The sequence below is a fragment of the Ranitomeya imitator genome, chromosome 1 (genome assembly GCF_032444005.1).
Source record: "Ranitomeya imitator isolate aRanImi1 chromosome 1, aRanImi1.pri, whole genome shotgun sequence".
Classification (NCBI taxonomy): Eukaryota; Metazoa; Chordata; class Amphibia; order Anura; family Dendrobatidae; genus Ranitomeya; species Ranitomeya imitator.
The window spans coordinates 395,279,559-395,294,018 of NC_091282.1; the positions used below are offsets into that span (position 1 = coordinate 395,279,559).

At 42.3% G+C, this 14,460-nt stretch overlaps 1 protein-coding gene across 3 annotated transcripts in view; it reads right to left on the reverse strand.

Moving 5' to 3' along the window:
- SHC3 (SHC adaptor protein 3) overlaps window positions 1-14,460 on the reverse strand; it is a 135,297-nt gene that overhangs the window by 31,004 nt on the left and 89,833 nt on the right. For all 3 annotated transcript variants that reach the window (XM_069762180.1, XM_069762174.1, XM_069762184.1), the window contains one exon: window positions 3,097-3,216. In XM_069762180.1, coding sequence (XP_069618281.1) covers window positions 3,097-3,216 — 120 coding nt within the window. The remainder of the gene's footprint in view (window positions 1-3,096; window positions 3,217-14,460) is intronic.

Consider the following 14,460-nt stretch of genomic DNA (forward strand, 5'->3'; position numbering starts at 1 on the left):
TGAAAGTAGCCTAATTCTGCACGGTGCATTATATAGGGCCCATTATTCTGTATGGAGCATTACATGAGGCCCATTATACTGTATGGAGCATTACATGCGGCCACTATACTGTATGGAGCATTATATGGGGTCCATTATTCTGCATGGAGCAATATATGGGGCTCAGTCATTATATTGTATTGAGGACTATGTGGTGCTCATAATACTGTATGGAGGACTATGCGCCCATAATACTGCATGGAGGACTATACTGTTCTGTCTAAAATGAAAACTTTTGAAACCCCTGAGGGCACGCACTGCGCTCTATGAGGACTCTCTGGTTTCTGAGCTATTGTAGAATTTACAATAGATATCACTCATGTAAGGTAAGAAGTGACATTTTTTGCATTGTACTATATGTATATTTCTCTGCTGTATCGGTGCATCATGAATTGTGGTATGTGTTAAAGGGGCCCAATGAGACTTTTCCGCCTGAGCGCATGAAAACCTGGAGCCAGCCCTGTACCTGGCTATGAAATGTTCGCTATAAATAAATAACAGAACACAGCCTGATAAGTGACAAAACGCTGAATTCTGTGCTTTGATCCATACCACATGCTGTCCTAAGATTAAATAGCGCAAACCTGCTGACAGATTCCCTCCAAAAAGTCTAGTGGCTTAATTCATTAAGCCCCTGATGCTGGTTGGCTTAGCTCAGATACGATTTTTGGGGTGACAGAGTCCCTTTAAGAGGCACACAACTAGCGTGTTCTTCTGTGGACCTGTGCGAGAAATGTCACTACTAGAGTAACATTTCTGGCATTAGGTACGTTAGGTACACCACAACTTTTCATGAATTTGTCAAGTGGACTCGTCCTGGCCAATCTATGTCCACTTTGGCAGAGCAGTACGAAATTGGCATGAAACCGGCAAAAGCTGCTAAATTTTGGAACAGTAGCATTTACATTAGTTAAAAAATTGACAAATTTCTGAGAAGTGGCAAGTCATCTTTCAAAGGGGTTGTCTGGCCTTGGGATACAAATTTGCAGTCACTCTATACTGGGCTCTGTGATAATTCTCCGATGTCGGCACCAAGAGTGGGCAGTCATCTGCATTGCATACTTACAGCCACATTCCGACTAAATGAGTCAGGCCTGGCTCAATCCACTTGCACTGAGCTAGGCCACACACGTCTAGTAGGCATGTGACCGCATGTATGCTTATCGTATACTTGTGGGTATGTGATCCTGGCACCACAGAATCCTCAGAGAAGAAACCCCAAAGTCAGACAACCCCTTTAACCTTATGTTGTAATCATTGATGAATGCTTCCCTCATAACACCACATGACCCCATCCCCTGCTGACTGTGAGCCCTCGCGGGCAGGGTCCTCACTCCTTATGTACCTGTGTGCCTTGTTTTTTGCTCATTTTTGTATTTGTCTATATTTGCCCCGTATTCACATGTAAAGCGCCATGGAATAAATTGCGCTATAAAATGTATAATAATAATAATGTACAGGACGGTTGTCTCTTCCAGGTTGTTTTATGGAACTACTGTACATTATCATTCATTCTCAAATATAAATCTTTTAAACTAATTCCTGTTTTTAAATGCAACGATTTGGGTGCAAAACCTGGGCCTCGAAAGAATTCACATTCCTTTCCATCTTTCTTTAGCCACCATTAGCAGAATAGTGATGGCTATAGGAATCTGGTATTTTGAAAATGGAGTTAACAAAGGGGTTGTCTCAAAGCTGTAGACAAAATTGGCTAGAACTACACATTAAAAAAGTTAAAGTTTAACAGCCCCACCGCGATTTTCTAGTTAACCAAGATGGTCACCTTGACAGATGCTAACTGCACGTAGCACTAAGGACACTCGCATTTGTTATTGATCCTCCTCTTTCAGTCACTTCGTCACATCCCCATTCTTCTCTGTTAATATGTTAGTCGATGCATTTCTCCATTATGTACATTTATTGCAGACACCGGTGCTCGGCCATCCTGCCTTGTATCCTTTTCCATGACAAATGTATTTCCAACTGTTGCTTTGGTAACCGCCGCCTGCCTCAGCCAAGATTTTGCGGAGGCATTTCATGTTCATTCATTGATGTGATTTGCTTGATACAAGGAAGAAGGACCACTAACTAACCATCTAAGCTCCACATTACTCTCGGAGAACGTGGCTTCTTTTTGAATATTTCCATCAAATGTATAACTGGACTGGAACAGAAATTCTACATTCGCCCGATCAGCAACTTAACGTGGGCCTGTCACCGGGTCAAAAGTGGACATCTGTCTCTCTTAATTTGTTCCTGCTGCTCACCTGAGTTTTCTTTTTATTTCATTTTTTTTAATCTGCCATACAGTTTCAGAGATACCAGACTTTGTATTTAGCGCTCGCATCAATACCCGGCATTGAGGACCGGAGCATGCGGCTACATGTATTTCTATGCAGTTGAACGCTCCGGTCTGAATCGCCAGCAGCTGTGCCGAGTATTGAGGCGAGAGACTCGTGCCACCTTCTCACATTGCACATGCAAGTGTGACCCCGGCCTATGATGAGGTGTTTTCAAACTCTAAAACCTCAATTTGTGGGTATAAAACACAGTATCTGGTCAACTAAGGTGATTGAGTTCATAAATATCACTAAGAAATAACTATTCTTCAGTAGGATCTTGTTTCGAATGATCAGTTGACACAGCAGGACAACCTCTTCGTCCATCTTATCATACTTATATTCTTTTATATGTACTTGATAAAGCAAAAGGGGAAGAACAAAATAAAAACAAATACGCAGCACTAAATAAATTCATGAATATCATTCAGTTTTTTTCTATAGAATTGCTCATCTCATTCTTCCACGTCAGCGTTTCATAAAATCCCAAATTTTTGATACTGACAGATTGTAGGTAAACTATGGGTTATTATGGTTTATTATGATTTTACTATGCTGTAGAATGATACGGTGCCGCAAAAAAAAATAAAAACTATTCTTTAGGCAGACTGGACTATAAAAGATATATGGGTGATATTGCAAGAAAGAAGCAATGTTTTTTTTAATCAGTTTATCATAACCTAAAAAAGGCATTATCTATATGGAGAGTTGTTCATACCTGTTTTGATTCAGGAGTCATCATATTTAAGCTGGTTGTAGATATATTCAGAGTTATACACATTCCTGCAAACTGGAGGTTACTCTTCCCTAAGATGCTTGAGAGGATTTTATTTGCTGGCTAGAAAAAAAAAAAAAAACACAGTTGCGTGAGAAAAAGAGGAAGCAAAGGCTGGTGTATTTCATTTTTTATTCTTAGAGCATCATTAATTGTGGAATTTCCTTTATTACAATAGAGTAATTCAACTAACTATACTATCCTTCAATTATTATTTGCAGAAGATATAATATACCTCTCTGGAGACAGCAGGCCACCCAAAAAAACGCTTAAAGGCAACCAGTTATCTGATTCATGCTTCCCAAACTTGCGGCCATCATGAGTCAGAGCCAGGCTGCACTATCTCAGACACGTATGCCTGAAATATTTCAGCGTTTCAGAAACAAAATACTTTGACAGGAATCTGTCATCCGGTTTTTGTTATGCAATCTAAAATCTAGTGTGAGAGACCCTGCGATGTACAGTGGGTACGGAAAGTATTCAGATCTCTTTAAATTTTTCCCTCTTGTTTCATTGCAGCCATTTTGTAAATTCAAAAAAGTTCTTTTTTTCTCATTAATGTACACTCTGCACCCCATCTTGACTGAAAAAAAAACAGAAATGTAGAAATTTTTGCAAATTTATTAAAAAAGAAAAACTGAAATATCACATGGTCATACGTATTCAGACCCTTTGCTCAGACACTCATATTTAAGTCGCATTCTGTCCATTTCCTTGTGATCCTTTTGAGAAGGTTCTACTCCTTCATTGGAGTTCAGTTGTGTTTAATTAAACTGATAGGACTTGATTTGGAAATAAACACACCTGTGTATATAATGCCGCTTTCACACGTCAGTGGCTCCGGTACGTGTAGTGACAGTTTCCTCACGTACCGGAGACACTGACACACGTAGACACATTAAAATGAATGTGTCTCTGCAGATGTCAGTGTGTTTTCACGGACTGTGTGTCCGTGTGCAAAACACGGAGACATGTCAGTGTTCGTGGGAGCGCACGGATCACACGGACCCATTAAAGTCAATGGGTGTGTGTAAACACGTACGGCACACGGAGGCCAACTGTGTGCTGTCCGTGTGCCGTCTGTTTTTTAATTCATAGGGTTAAAATGGAAAAAATGTTTCAAAAAATGGACACGGACAGCACACTGACAGCACACTGACAGCACACAGACGAGAAAAACGGACACAAGGACAGCACACAGATGACACACGGATGGCCTACGTGCACACACGGACATGGATAGCTCTGGGACCGTTTCTTCACGTACCAGAAAAATCTGGACGTGTGAGACTGGCCTAAGACCTCACAGCTCACAGTGCATGTCAGAACAAATGAGAATCATTTTGTAAATATTTTTCCCAGCAATATGCGCTCCTGAAGGATGATGATGAAACTCGATATTCTGATTCAAGGATGATTTTTATTTTTGAAATAAAAATCATCCTTGAATCAGAATATCGAGTTCCATCATCATCCTTCAGGGGCGCATATTGCTGGGAAAAATATTTACAAAGTGTTATCGCCTATCAAAGCACTGTTCAGTGTGCTCATCAGTGACCAGATCTCTGCAGCAAACTGAATGGAAAGAGGAATGGAGTGATCCATGGATTGGATCTATACGCAGTATATCAAGAAACCAAAAAGGTGAGTGGATTCACACTGAGTATACACCTTTGGAAACTAACTATTATACTCAGAAGTCTGCGCTTCCCATTTCTCTCCCTATAATCCCCTCTTGTAGTATACAAATGAGAATCATGTGGTCCAAGGAACTGGCCAAGGAGCTCAGAGACAGAATTGTGGCAAGGCACAGATCTGGCCAAGGTTACAACAGAATTTCTGCAGCACTCAACGTTCCCAAGAGCACAGTGGCCTCCATGATCCTTAAATGGAAGAAGTTTGGGACCACCAGAAGTCTTCCTAGACCTGGCCGTCCAGCCAAACTGAACAATCGTGAGAGAAGAGCTTTGGTGAGAGAGGTAAAGAAGAACCCCAAGATCACTGTGGCTGAGCTCCAGTGATGCAGTAGGCAGATGGGAGAAAGTTCCACAAAGTCAACTATCACTGCAGCCCTACACCAGTCAGGCCTTTATGGCAGAGTGGGCCAATGCAAGCCTCTCAGTGCAAGACATATGAAAGCCCGCATAGAGTTTGCTAAAAAACAAATGAAGGACTCCCAGACTATGAGAAATAAGATTCTCTGGTCTGATGAGACGAAGATAGATCTTTTTGGTGATAATTCTAAGCAGTATGTGTGGAGAAAAGCAGGCATTGCTCATCACCTACCAAATACAACCCCAACAGTGAAACATGGTGGTGGCAGCATTATGCTATGGGGGTGTTTATCAGCTGCAGAGACAGGATGACTGGTTGCCATTGAAGGAAACGTGAATGTGGCCAAGTACAGAGATCTCCTGGATGAAAACCTCTTCCAGAGTGCTCTGGACCTCAGACTTGGCCGAAGGTTCACCTTCCAACAAGACAATGACCCTAAGCACACAGCTAAAATAACAAAGAAGTGGATTCAGAACAACTATGTGATAATTCTTGACTGGCCCAGCCAGAGCACTGACCTCAACCCAATCGAGCATCTCTGGAGAGACCTGAAAATGGCTGTCCACCAACGTTCACCATCGAACCTGACAGAACTGGAAAGGGTCTGCAAGGAAGAAAGGCAGAGGACCCCCAAATCCAGGTGTGAAAAACTTGTTGCATCATTCTTAAGAAGACTCATGGCTGTACTAGCTCAAAAGGGTGCTTCTACTCAATACTGAGCAAAGGGTCTGAATACATATGACCATGGGATATTTCAGTTTTTCTTTTTTAAGAAATTTGCAAAAATTACTACATTTTTGTTTGTTTTTCAGTCAAGATGGGGTGTAGAGTGTAGATTAATCTGAAAAAAAAAATAACTTTTTTGAATTTACCAAATGGCTGCAATGAAACAAAGAGTGAAAAATGTAAAGGGGTCTGAATACTTTCCGTACCCACTGTATCATTTAGTTTACTTGGTGCAGCAGTTACAGTACAACAGAGTCACAGTTTTCTTTGCTGCAGATATAGCAGACCTTGAAATGCTGAGCCCGGTGTAACCTCGCCCTCACCATTGATTTGCAGCTTACTGTGTACATTGTACAGTATATTGACAGCAGAAAGCTGCTAATCACTACTGGGGGTGTCACTGGACTAGGAGGCATGAGGCAGCATGTCATCTAGTTATACTGTCCTGCTGATAAAACGCTATGTGTATATTGAAACAGCAAAACACAGCCAAGTATGTGAAACATTGCTGGAATCAGGGTCTAAGCCCCTACATCATGGTGATAGGTTACATAGCAAAAAACCTGCTGACGGATTCCCTTTAATGATCAGGATGGGGACTATTGCCAGGGACATAACTAGTCTGGCAGCACCACTGGACAGCTTTTCCCAGTGCTGCTGCAGCCGACAGACGGTCTTCAATCATCTAGAGAGGAGAATGGGATCTTTGAAATACCTTTTTTTCTGAAAAAACTTGTGTTTCATAGAGAAATATATGTATATCTTCAGAGTTTCCTGGCCATGGACCCAAAATTTCAATGTTTTGTTCATCGAGCTACTTAGTTATCACTTTTGCCTTCTGACGTGATGCTCCATCATGCTGGGAAAAGCATTCTTCATCACCAAATTAACAGAAAATTCCTCTGATATTGATCCCTGTCAGAATGTATGGTCAATCCTCAAAAAGCAGGTGCATAAAGATGAACACAGATATTGTTATAAACTACAATCACTGATTAGACAAGAATGCCATCAGTCAGGATCTGGCCCAGAAGCTGATATCCAGCATGTCAGGGTGAATTGCGGAAGTTGTGAAAAATACTTGCCTTTTAATAAGCATGATAAAAGCCAGATACTATTTTCTGTGTCATAGCCTGATTGTTCAGATTGAGTTAGAAGGGTAGGAAAGGGCTGCATAAAAAAACTTATAGTCTACCACTCAACTATACCAATAATGGTGGCCATACAATAAGGCCATATAGAAGTTTCACAGGGTTGTGACTGTGTGAGAAGTGTGTTGGCTCACCAGGGTGGTTAATAGCAGCTAAATGTGATTGTACTCACATCTGAATAATCTTTGTACTTGTTGTCAATAGATTTGTTTCTTTATAGTTAATGTTGTTAACTGACCACAAGATGTTGCTGTTGTTCGAGCATTGTTAAAAATGAAAGACAGGAAGAGGAAGTGCAGTCATCTTAGGCAGAGTCTGCAGGAATGAGGAGTGTATGAGGCTGTGCTGGAGAGGGATATAGTGACATCCCCTCGTGACAGCACATGACTGAATAAAGAGCAGTGGCAGATTGAAGCTGAACTGAACCATTATCTGAACCTGTCCGGATGCGAAGGAATTCCTGCTGTAAAAGCAGTTAAAGAGCGTAAGGGACTCAGGACCTCTGAAGAGAAAGGTGCCGCATCTTGTGGAAGCGTTGAAGCACAAGCCTCCTCGGTATTACTCCTCTGCCTCCTGTCCTGATTGTGTCGTTTGGAGCAGACCCAGTGCGATGCTACAGTAATATATTTTGGTACCAAGAGACACATGGCCGGAACAAAGCTTTTAGTTAGTTAATTAGGTATATTGTCTTTACGGACAACGTTTTCCTACCAGAATCAACAGACAGAAACCTGAGACTTGTCACTACGTTTTCGTGCTGCTCAGTAACTAAGGATTCTATGCTACATTTAGGTGCTGACACAGCAAGCAGTGAACTCCAGGAAGGATTTGTGTTTTCCTCACCATTCTCTGGAAGAGGGGTCTCTCTGTGGGACAATATAAGGCATAGCAGTGATTCAGCTACAACAGGCGCTGTCTCTGATGTATATATATATATAGATATGTATACATCAGAGACAGCGCCTGTTGTAGCTGAATCACTGCTATGCCTTATATTGTATATGTATACATATATATATATTTGGTTAATTTTGAAATTTTTTGCATACAGTCGGGGACAGACTTTTCCTCTAGTTTCTTGAGTTTACAAGTGGACGAGAGGGGAAGATTTGGTTGGGAAATAGGGATAGAAAAATATACATATGCTTCTCACAAAATTAGAATATCATCAAAAAGTTAATTTATTTCAGTTCTTCAAAACAAAAAGTGAAACTCATATATTATATAGAGTCATTACAAACAGAGTGATCTATTTCAAGCGTTTATTTCTGTTAATGTTGATGATTATGGCTTGCAGTCAATGAAAACCAAAAAGTCATTATCTCAGTAAATTAGAATACTTTATAGCACCAGTTTGAAAAATGATTTTAAAATCCAAAATGTTGACCTACTGAAATGTATGCTCAGTAAATGCACTCAATACTTGGTTGGGGCTCCTTTTGCATCAATTACTGCATCGATGCTGTGTGGCATGGAGGCGGTCAGCGTGTGGCACTGCTGGGGTGTTATGGAAGCGCAGGTTGCTTTGATAGCAGTCTTCAGCTTATTTGCATTGTTGCGTCTTGTATCTCTCATCTTCCTCTTGACAAGCAAGAGGTCAAGGTGGTCAAGCGAGTTTGCTGTCAAATCAAGCACAGTGATACTGTTGTTTTTAAACCAGGTATTGGTACTTTTGGCAGTGTGGACAGCTGCCAAGTCCTGCTGGAGAATGACATTTCCATCTCCAAAAAGCTTGTCGGCATAGGGGTGCATGTAGTCCTCTAAAATTTCCTGAGCTGACTATGGTCTTAATAAAACACAGTGGACCTATACCAGCAGATGACATGATTCCCAAAACCATCACTAATTGAGGAACCTACACACTAGACCTCAAGCAGCTTGGATTGTGTGCCTCTCCACTCTTCCTCCAGACTCTGGGAACTTGATTTCCAAATGAAATGCAAAATTTACTGTCATCTGAAAACAACACCTTGGACTACTGAGCAACAGTTCAGTTCGCTTTCTCCTTGGGCCAGGTAAGACTCTTATGGTATTGTCTATTGGTCATGAGTGGCTTGAAACAAGGAATGCGATACTTGTAGCCCATGTTCTGGATGCGTCTATGCGTGGAGGCTCTTGGAGCAATGACTCCAGCAGTGGTCCACTCCTTGTGAATCTCCACCAAATTTTTGAATGGCCTTTTCTTAACAATATTTCAATGCTGCGGTTATCCCGGTTGCTTGTGCACCTTTTTCTATCACACTTTTTCCTTCCATTTAACTTTCCATTAATATGTTTGGATACAGCACTCTGTGAACAGCCAACTTCTTTAGCAATGACCTTTTGTAGCTTACCCTCTTTATGGAGTTTATCAATGACTGCCTTCTGGTCAGCTGTCAAGTCAGCAGTCTTCCCCATGATTGTGAAGCCTACTGAAACGGACTAAGGGGCCTCTTTAAATGCTTAGGAAGCCTTTGCAGGTGTTTTTTGTTAATTATTCTAATTTACTGAGATAATGACTTTTGGGTTTTCATTGGCTGTAAGCCATATGTTATGATCAGGTGGCCTTGGAGCAGCATGAAATGACCTTCACTGGAGCAGTGGTAACTTTACTGACCGCAAACCCTGATCCTATCACCGCAACTAGAAGTAGCCGTGGGGTGTGCCTAACCAGACCTAGACACCTCGACACAGCCGGAGGACTAAATATCCCTAAAGATGGAAATAGGAAAACTCTCTTGCCTCAGAGTAGACCCCCAAAGGATAGGTAGCCCCCCACAAATAATGACTGTGAGTAGGAGAGGAAAAGACACATGCAGACAGAAAACAGGGATAAGCAAAGGAGGCCACTTCTACCTAGATAGGAAAGGATAGTACAGGATACTATGCGGTCAGCATAAAACACTACAAAATATCCACAGCTGAAAAATACAAAAACTCCACCACCTAACTAAAGATGTGGAGAGTATATCTGCGACTCCAGCGAATCCAACTAGACTGAGAAAAACATCAGGCACAGTCTAGCAGGAACAAAATAGAAACAAGATCAGCACAGAAAATAAACACACAGCAGTGTGTCTAAAAAAATGAAGCAAACACTTATCTTTGCTGAATTGGCAGCAAGCAGGAGAGGCCAGGCAGAGGACCAACACTTCCAAAGGAACATTGACTATTGGCAAGGACTAATGAGTCCTGCAAAGCTAAATACCCCAGTCAGAATTGCAATTAGCAGAAACACCTGTCCAAGACTGCTGCTCAGGAATAACTTCATTACCATCAACAACCACCGGAGGGAGCCCAAGAGCATTCACAACAGCCGTAATCATGAACATTAACAGAAATAAACACTTGAAATAGACCAATCTGTTTGTAATGTCTCTATATAATACATGAGTTTCACGTTTTGTTTTGAAGAGCTGAAATAAATTAAATTTTTGATGATTTTCTAATTTTGTAAGAAGCACCTGTGTATAAATTATTAACATTGTGAACCACTGTGCTAGACCACAGGCGAGCCCGTGCTTTGCACTCAATTAAACCAATTTTCTCTCAGGGTGTAATAAGGTAACAGCGGCAGGTTCAGATAGGCATGTCAACAGGTAAATTGCCATAAAGTAAATAGCAGAAACAGTTCTCTTGGGTGCTGAGCTGTCCAGCACAGTGGATATAGTCTTCTGGAAAAATGTTAGTTCCTTGTGCGTTTATCAAAATCGAGTAGGAATATCTTTGTTCCTAAGTAAAATAGTTACTGACGGTGGACTGTGTGGAAATTAGATCTTTTCTCGTCTGTGACTCCGCTGTCTCTTGAACAACACCAAGCAACAGACTTTAGCTCCTGCCCTCCCACCTTACACAAATCCAGTCCCATACGCCAATATCCATTTTAACCCTATGTCTGGGAATCTCCCTCGCTATGTTAATTCTCAGACCAAGAGCTTGTTTTAATTAGAGTAGATGGCACACCCAATAAACATACTCTCACAAAACCCATCCCTGCGGGACCTTTCCCTGAAGTTACTGCTAAGTTCGTAATCTCTCCCTCATGTCCGGTAAATTTACTGGGGGCAGATTTATTATCACAGTTCCACTCCAGAATATAATTCCAAGATGATGGTCAGATGGTCCTTACATTATAACCCCTATGCAGATGAACATAATGAGATCTGTATCTTACACGCCCTTTCCACGGTTATGGTGGCCCTGATAGGCCCAGATTCACCCCCGATAATGCCTGTAGAACCAGTAAAAGTGTTTCTCAAACCTGGTGCCCCTTTTCTCAAAGTCCATCAGTACCCTTTGAAATATGATCAGGAGCAGGGCCTTAAGGGGCAAATACAAACGTCACTCGATAATGGTACCGTGTTTCCCCATGTAACACGCCTTTGTTTCCCGTTAAGAAAAAGACCCAACCCGGCCAACCCCCTGTGTACCGGCTGGTACAAGATCTATGGGCAGTTAATGTAGCTACTGTTCTAGAAACTCCGGTGGTGCCTAAGCCACATAATTTTGTCCTAGATATCTCGGGATGCTGCTTGGTTCACACTCATCGACCTTGCCAATGCCTTCTTCAGCATTCCATTACACCCAGATTGCCAGTTCCTGTTTGCATTCACTTATCAGGGATGACAATTGATGTGGACAGTTATGCCACAAGGGGCCCAAAACAGTCCCAATCAGTTTGCTAAAAAAAAAATATGGGCGAGTGTCTTTTACCCTGGCAGTTAGAATATCCTTATGATACGCTGCTTCAGTATGTGGGTAATCTTTTGTTGTGTGCACAGACAGAGCAGGAAGCCATTGTTGCCACTGTTAGCCTTCTCAAGTATCTGGCAGATCTGAACTGTCGGGTTTCGGCCTCGAAACTTCGGTTCTGCCTTGGTCAAGTGATATTTTTGGGTCACTGTCTCCTTCAGGGTGCCAGACACCTCACAGAGGAAAAAAAAAAGCCGTCAGCTCCCTTCCTTTCCCAAAAGATGAGACTGCAGTCTCCAGTGTTTTCTTGGACTATGTACCTATTGTTGTCAGTGGATACCAGACGTATCCCGCATAATGCAACCTCTCTACAATGCCCTGAAAGACGGTTCAAGATATGATGATGAGTTTGGCAGATTCCACACCGGATACGCTGTTACTCCCTCCCTCACAGTCAGCACAAGAAGTAGAACTTCAGGCTCTGTCTACTGCATGTGTTCTGGCCAAAGACAGGCGGGCTAATATATACACGGACTCACAGTATACACTTGGTATTGCTCATGATTTCGGAGCCCTATGGGCCAATCGAGGGTTTGTTACTACTGCCGGGACTCCAGTGAAGAATGCTGAAGCTGTTAAAACCCTTATGGACTCAATCAAATTACCTACTCAGGTGGCCATTATCAAAGTTAAGGAGCACGGTACTATGGAAGGGTCCACAGACTGTTGGTAATGCCTTTGCGGATATGCAAGCAAAAGCCGCTGCTCTTCTGCCTGTTGAACTAACCATACCAACTATGGTGACCACACGCTCTCAGCGTAAACAGTTACAAGAAACACTGACTCTACAGGACCTGATGATCCAGGACAGACTGAGGTCTTCTGCCGGACCCCGCAAAACCGCTTAATGACAATGCAGGGCATGTCCCCAAAGGAAGAAGTGAAGCAGTGGAAAGCTGATGGAGCACGTATGGACAATGGTCTCTGGAAAAAGGACCAACTTGTGTGTCTCCGTTAGTGAATGTACCCTGCTATTACCACGTGGGCACATGGGCCCACATATCGAGGAAAAAACCCAGGCCCTTGCCCTGGTACAAAAATTCTACTGGGTTCCAGGTATTTCTACAATCCTGACAGCACTCAACCGTGCATGTAACATCTGTCAGACCTGCAATCCGGGTCAACTTCAACGTGTACCCCCGAAGCACCTTGCTAAGCCCGACTATCCTTTCCAAAGGCTCCAGGTGGAACACATCACGTTGCCTAAGTCTGGAAGGTATGAATATTGTCTGGTGGTTGTCGACATGTTCTCCAGTTGGCCAGAAGCATTCCACGTTACCAACATGACTGCAAAAACCACAGCAAAGAAACTGGTGATAGAAGTTATATGCAGATATGGTGTTCCAGAAGTTGATGAAAGTGACCAAGGCCCGGCCTTTTCTTCTCATGTGTATCAGGAGGTTCTGACAATGCTTGGATCCACTGTAGCCCTCCATACTCCGTACCATCCACAATCTAGTGGGAAAGTTATGAGGCTGAACGGCACACTGAGGGGACAATTGACCAAAATGATGCAGGAGACTACGGCTCCATGGCCAGAGCTCCTACCCATTGTACTGTACCACATTTGTACTGCCCCTATTGCAAAACATGGCCTGTCCCCTAATGAAATATTGTTTGGTGCTAGGCCCTCAGTTGCAAATTTCAAGCCTCAGTAGTTATCAGAAGAAACTGACCGTGTTGTTCAATATGTTATTCAGCTTAGTAAAAATTTTGCTAACACCCATGTTTTAGTTTCTTCTTCCCTTCCAGATTCAGCAGAAACCGACACTTGTCACAATTTGAAGCCTGGTGGTTTTATGGTCGTGAAAAGCTATGTCAGAAAACATGGACTAGAACCCTTGTATGACGGTCCCTATCAAGTCCTCCTCATTACTCCTATGTCAGTAAAGCTGGAAGGAAGGCCGATGTGGATCAACGTATCGCACTGCAAGCTGGTCAAACAGACTAGTAGCAAATAAGGGGACATAATGTTTTAGTTTTTCGTATTTCCATTTAATAATATTGGTAACCGCACGGGACAGCCTAAATTCTCCAACATCCTTGAATAATAAGTTTGTACAAAATCATGAAAGATTAGTAGTACAGATGGGTATAGCCAATAAAATTGTCACTTCTATTTTCATTTACCCTATGATTACACAAATATGGGATGAATTGCTTAGGGCCACAGATTATCTAGATGATCAAATTTGGGATATATTGGATATACTTAATACTACTGTTGCTGTCCAAAACTAACTTATTATAGTCACTAATCAATACACTGTAGTACTGGACTATTTAACAGCAGCACAGGGTGGTATGTGTCAGGTTATTGGACCCAATAGAGTATGATGGCATGATCCAGGGGAGATCCCTAAGTACGTTCCCCTCAAGAAATTAGACAATACCCCCTACTCTCAGATGAAGCTAAGAGACTTACTCTAGGGACAGCGGGAGAACTCTATGTGAGGCTAGTGAAGGGTTCAGCTGCCTGGAGGCCTCTCGCAAGGGGAGAGCTTCTGAGGTGTCTGGATGAAGAAATCCACCTCCCCTTTCCCCATCACATGGACAGTCTCGAGAGATCTTTCTTTTTAGGGAAAAACTTAGTGTTTAGGGGGGATTGTCAGGGTGAAAAGATATATCTTTATACACTTTTTGT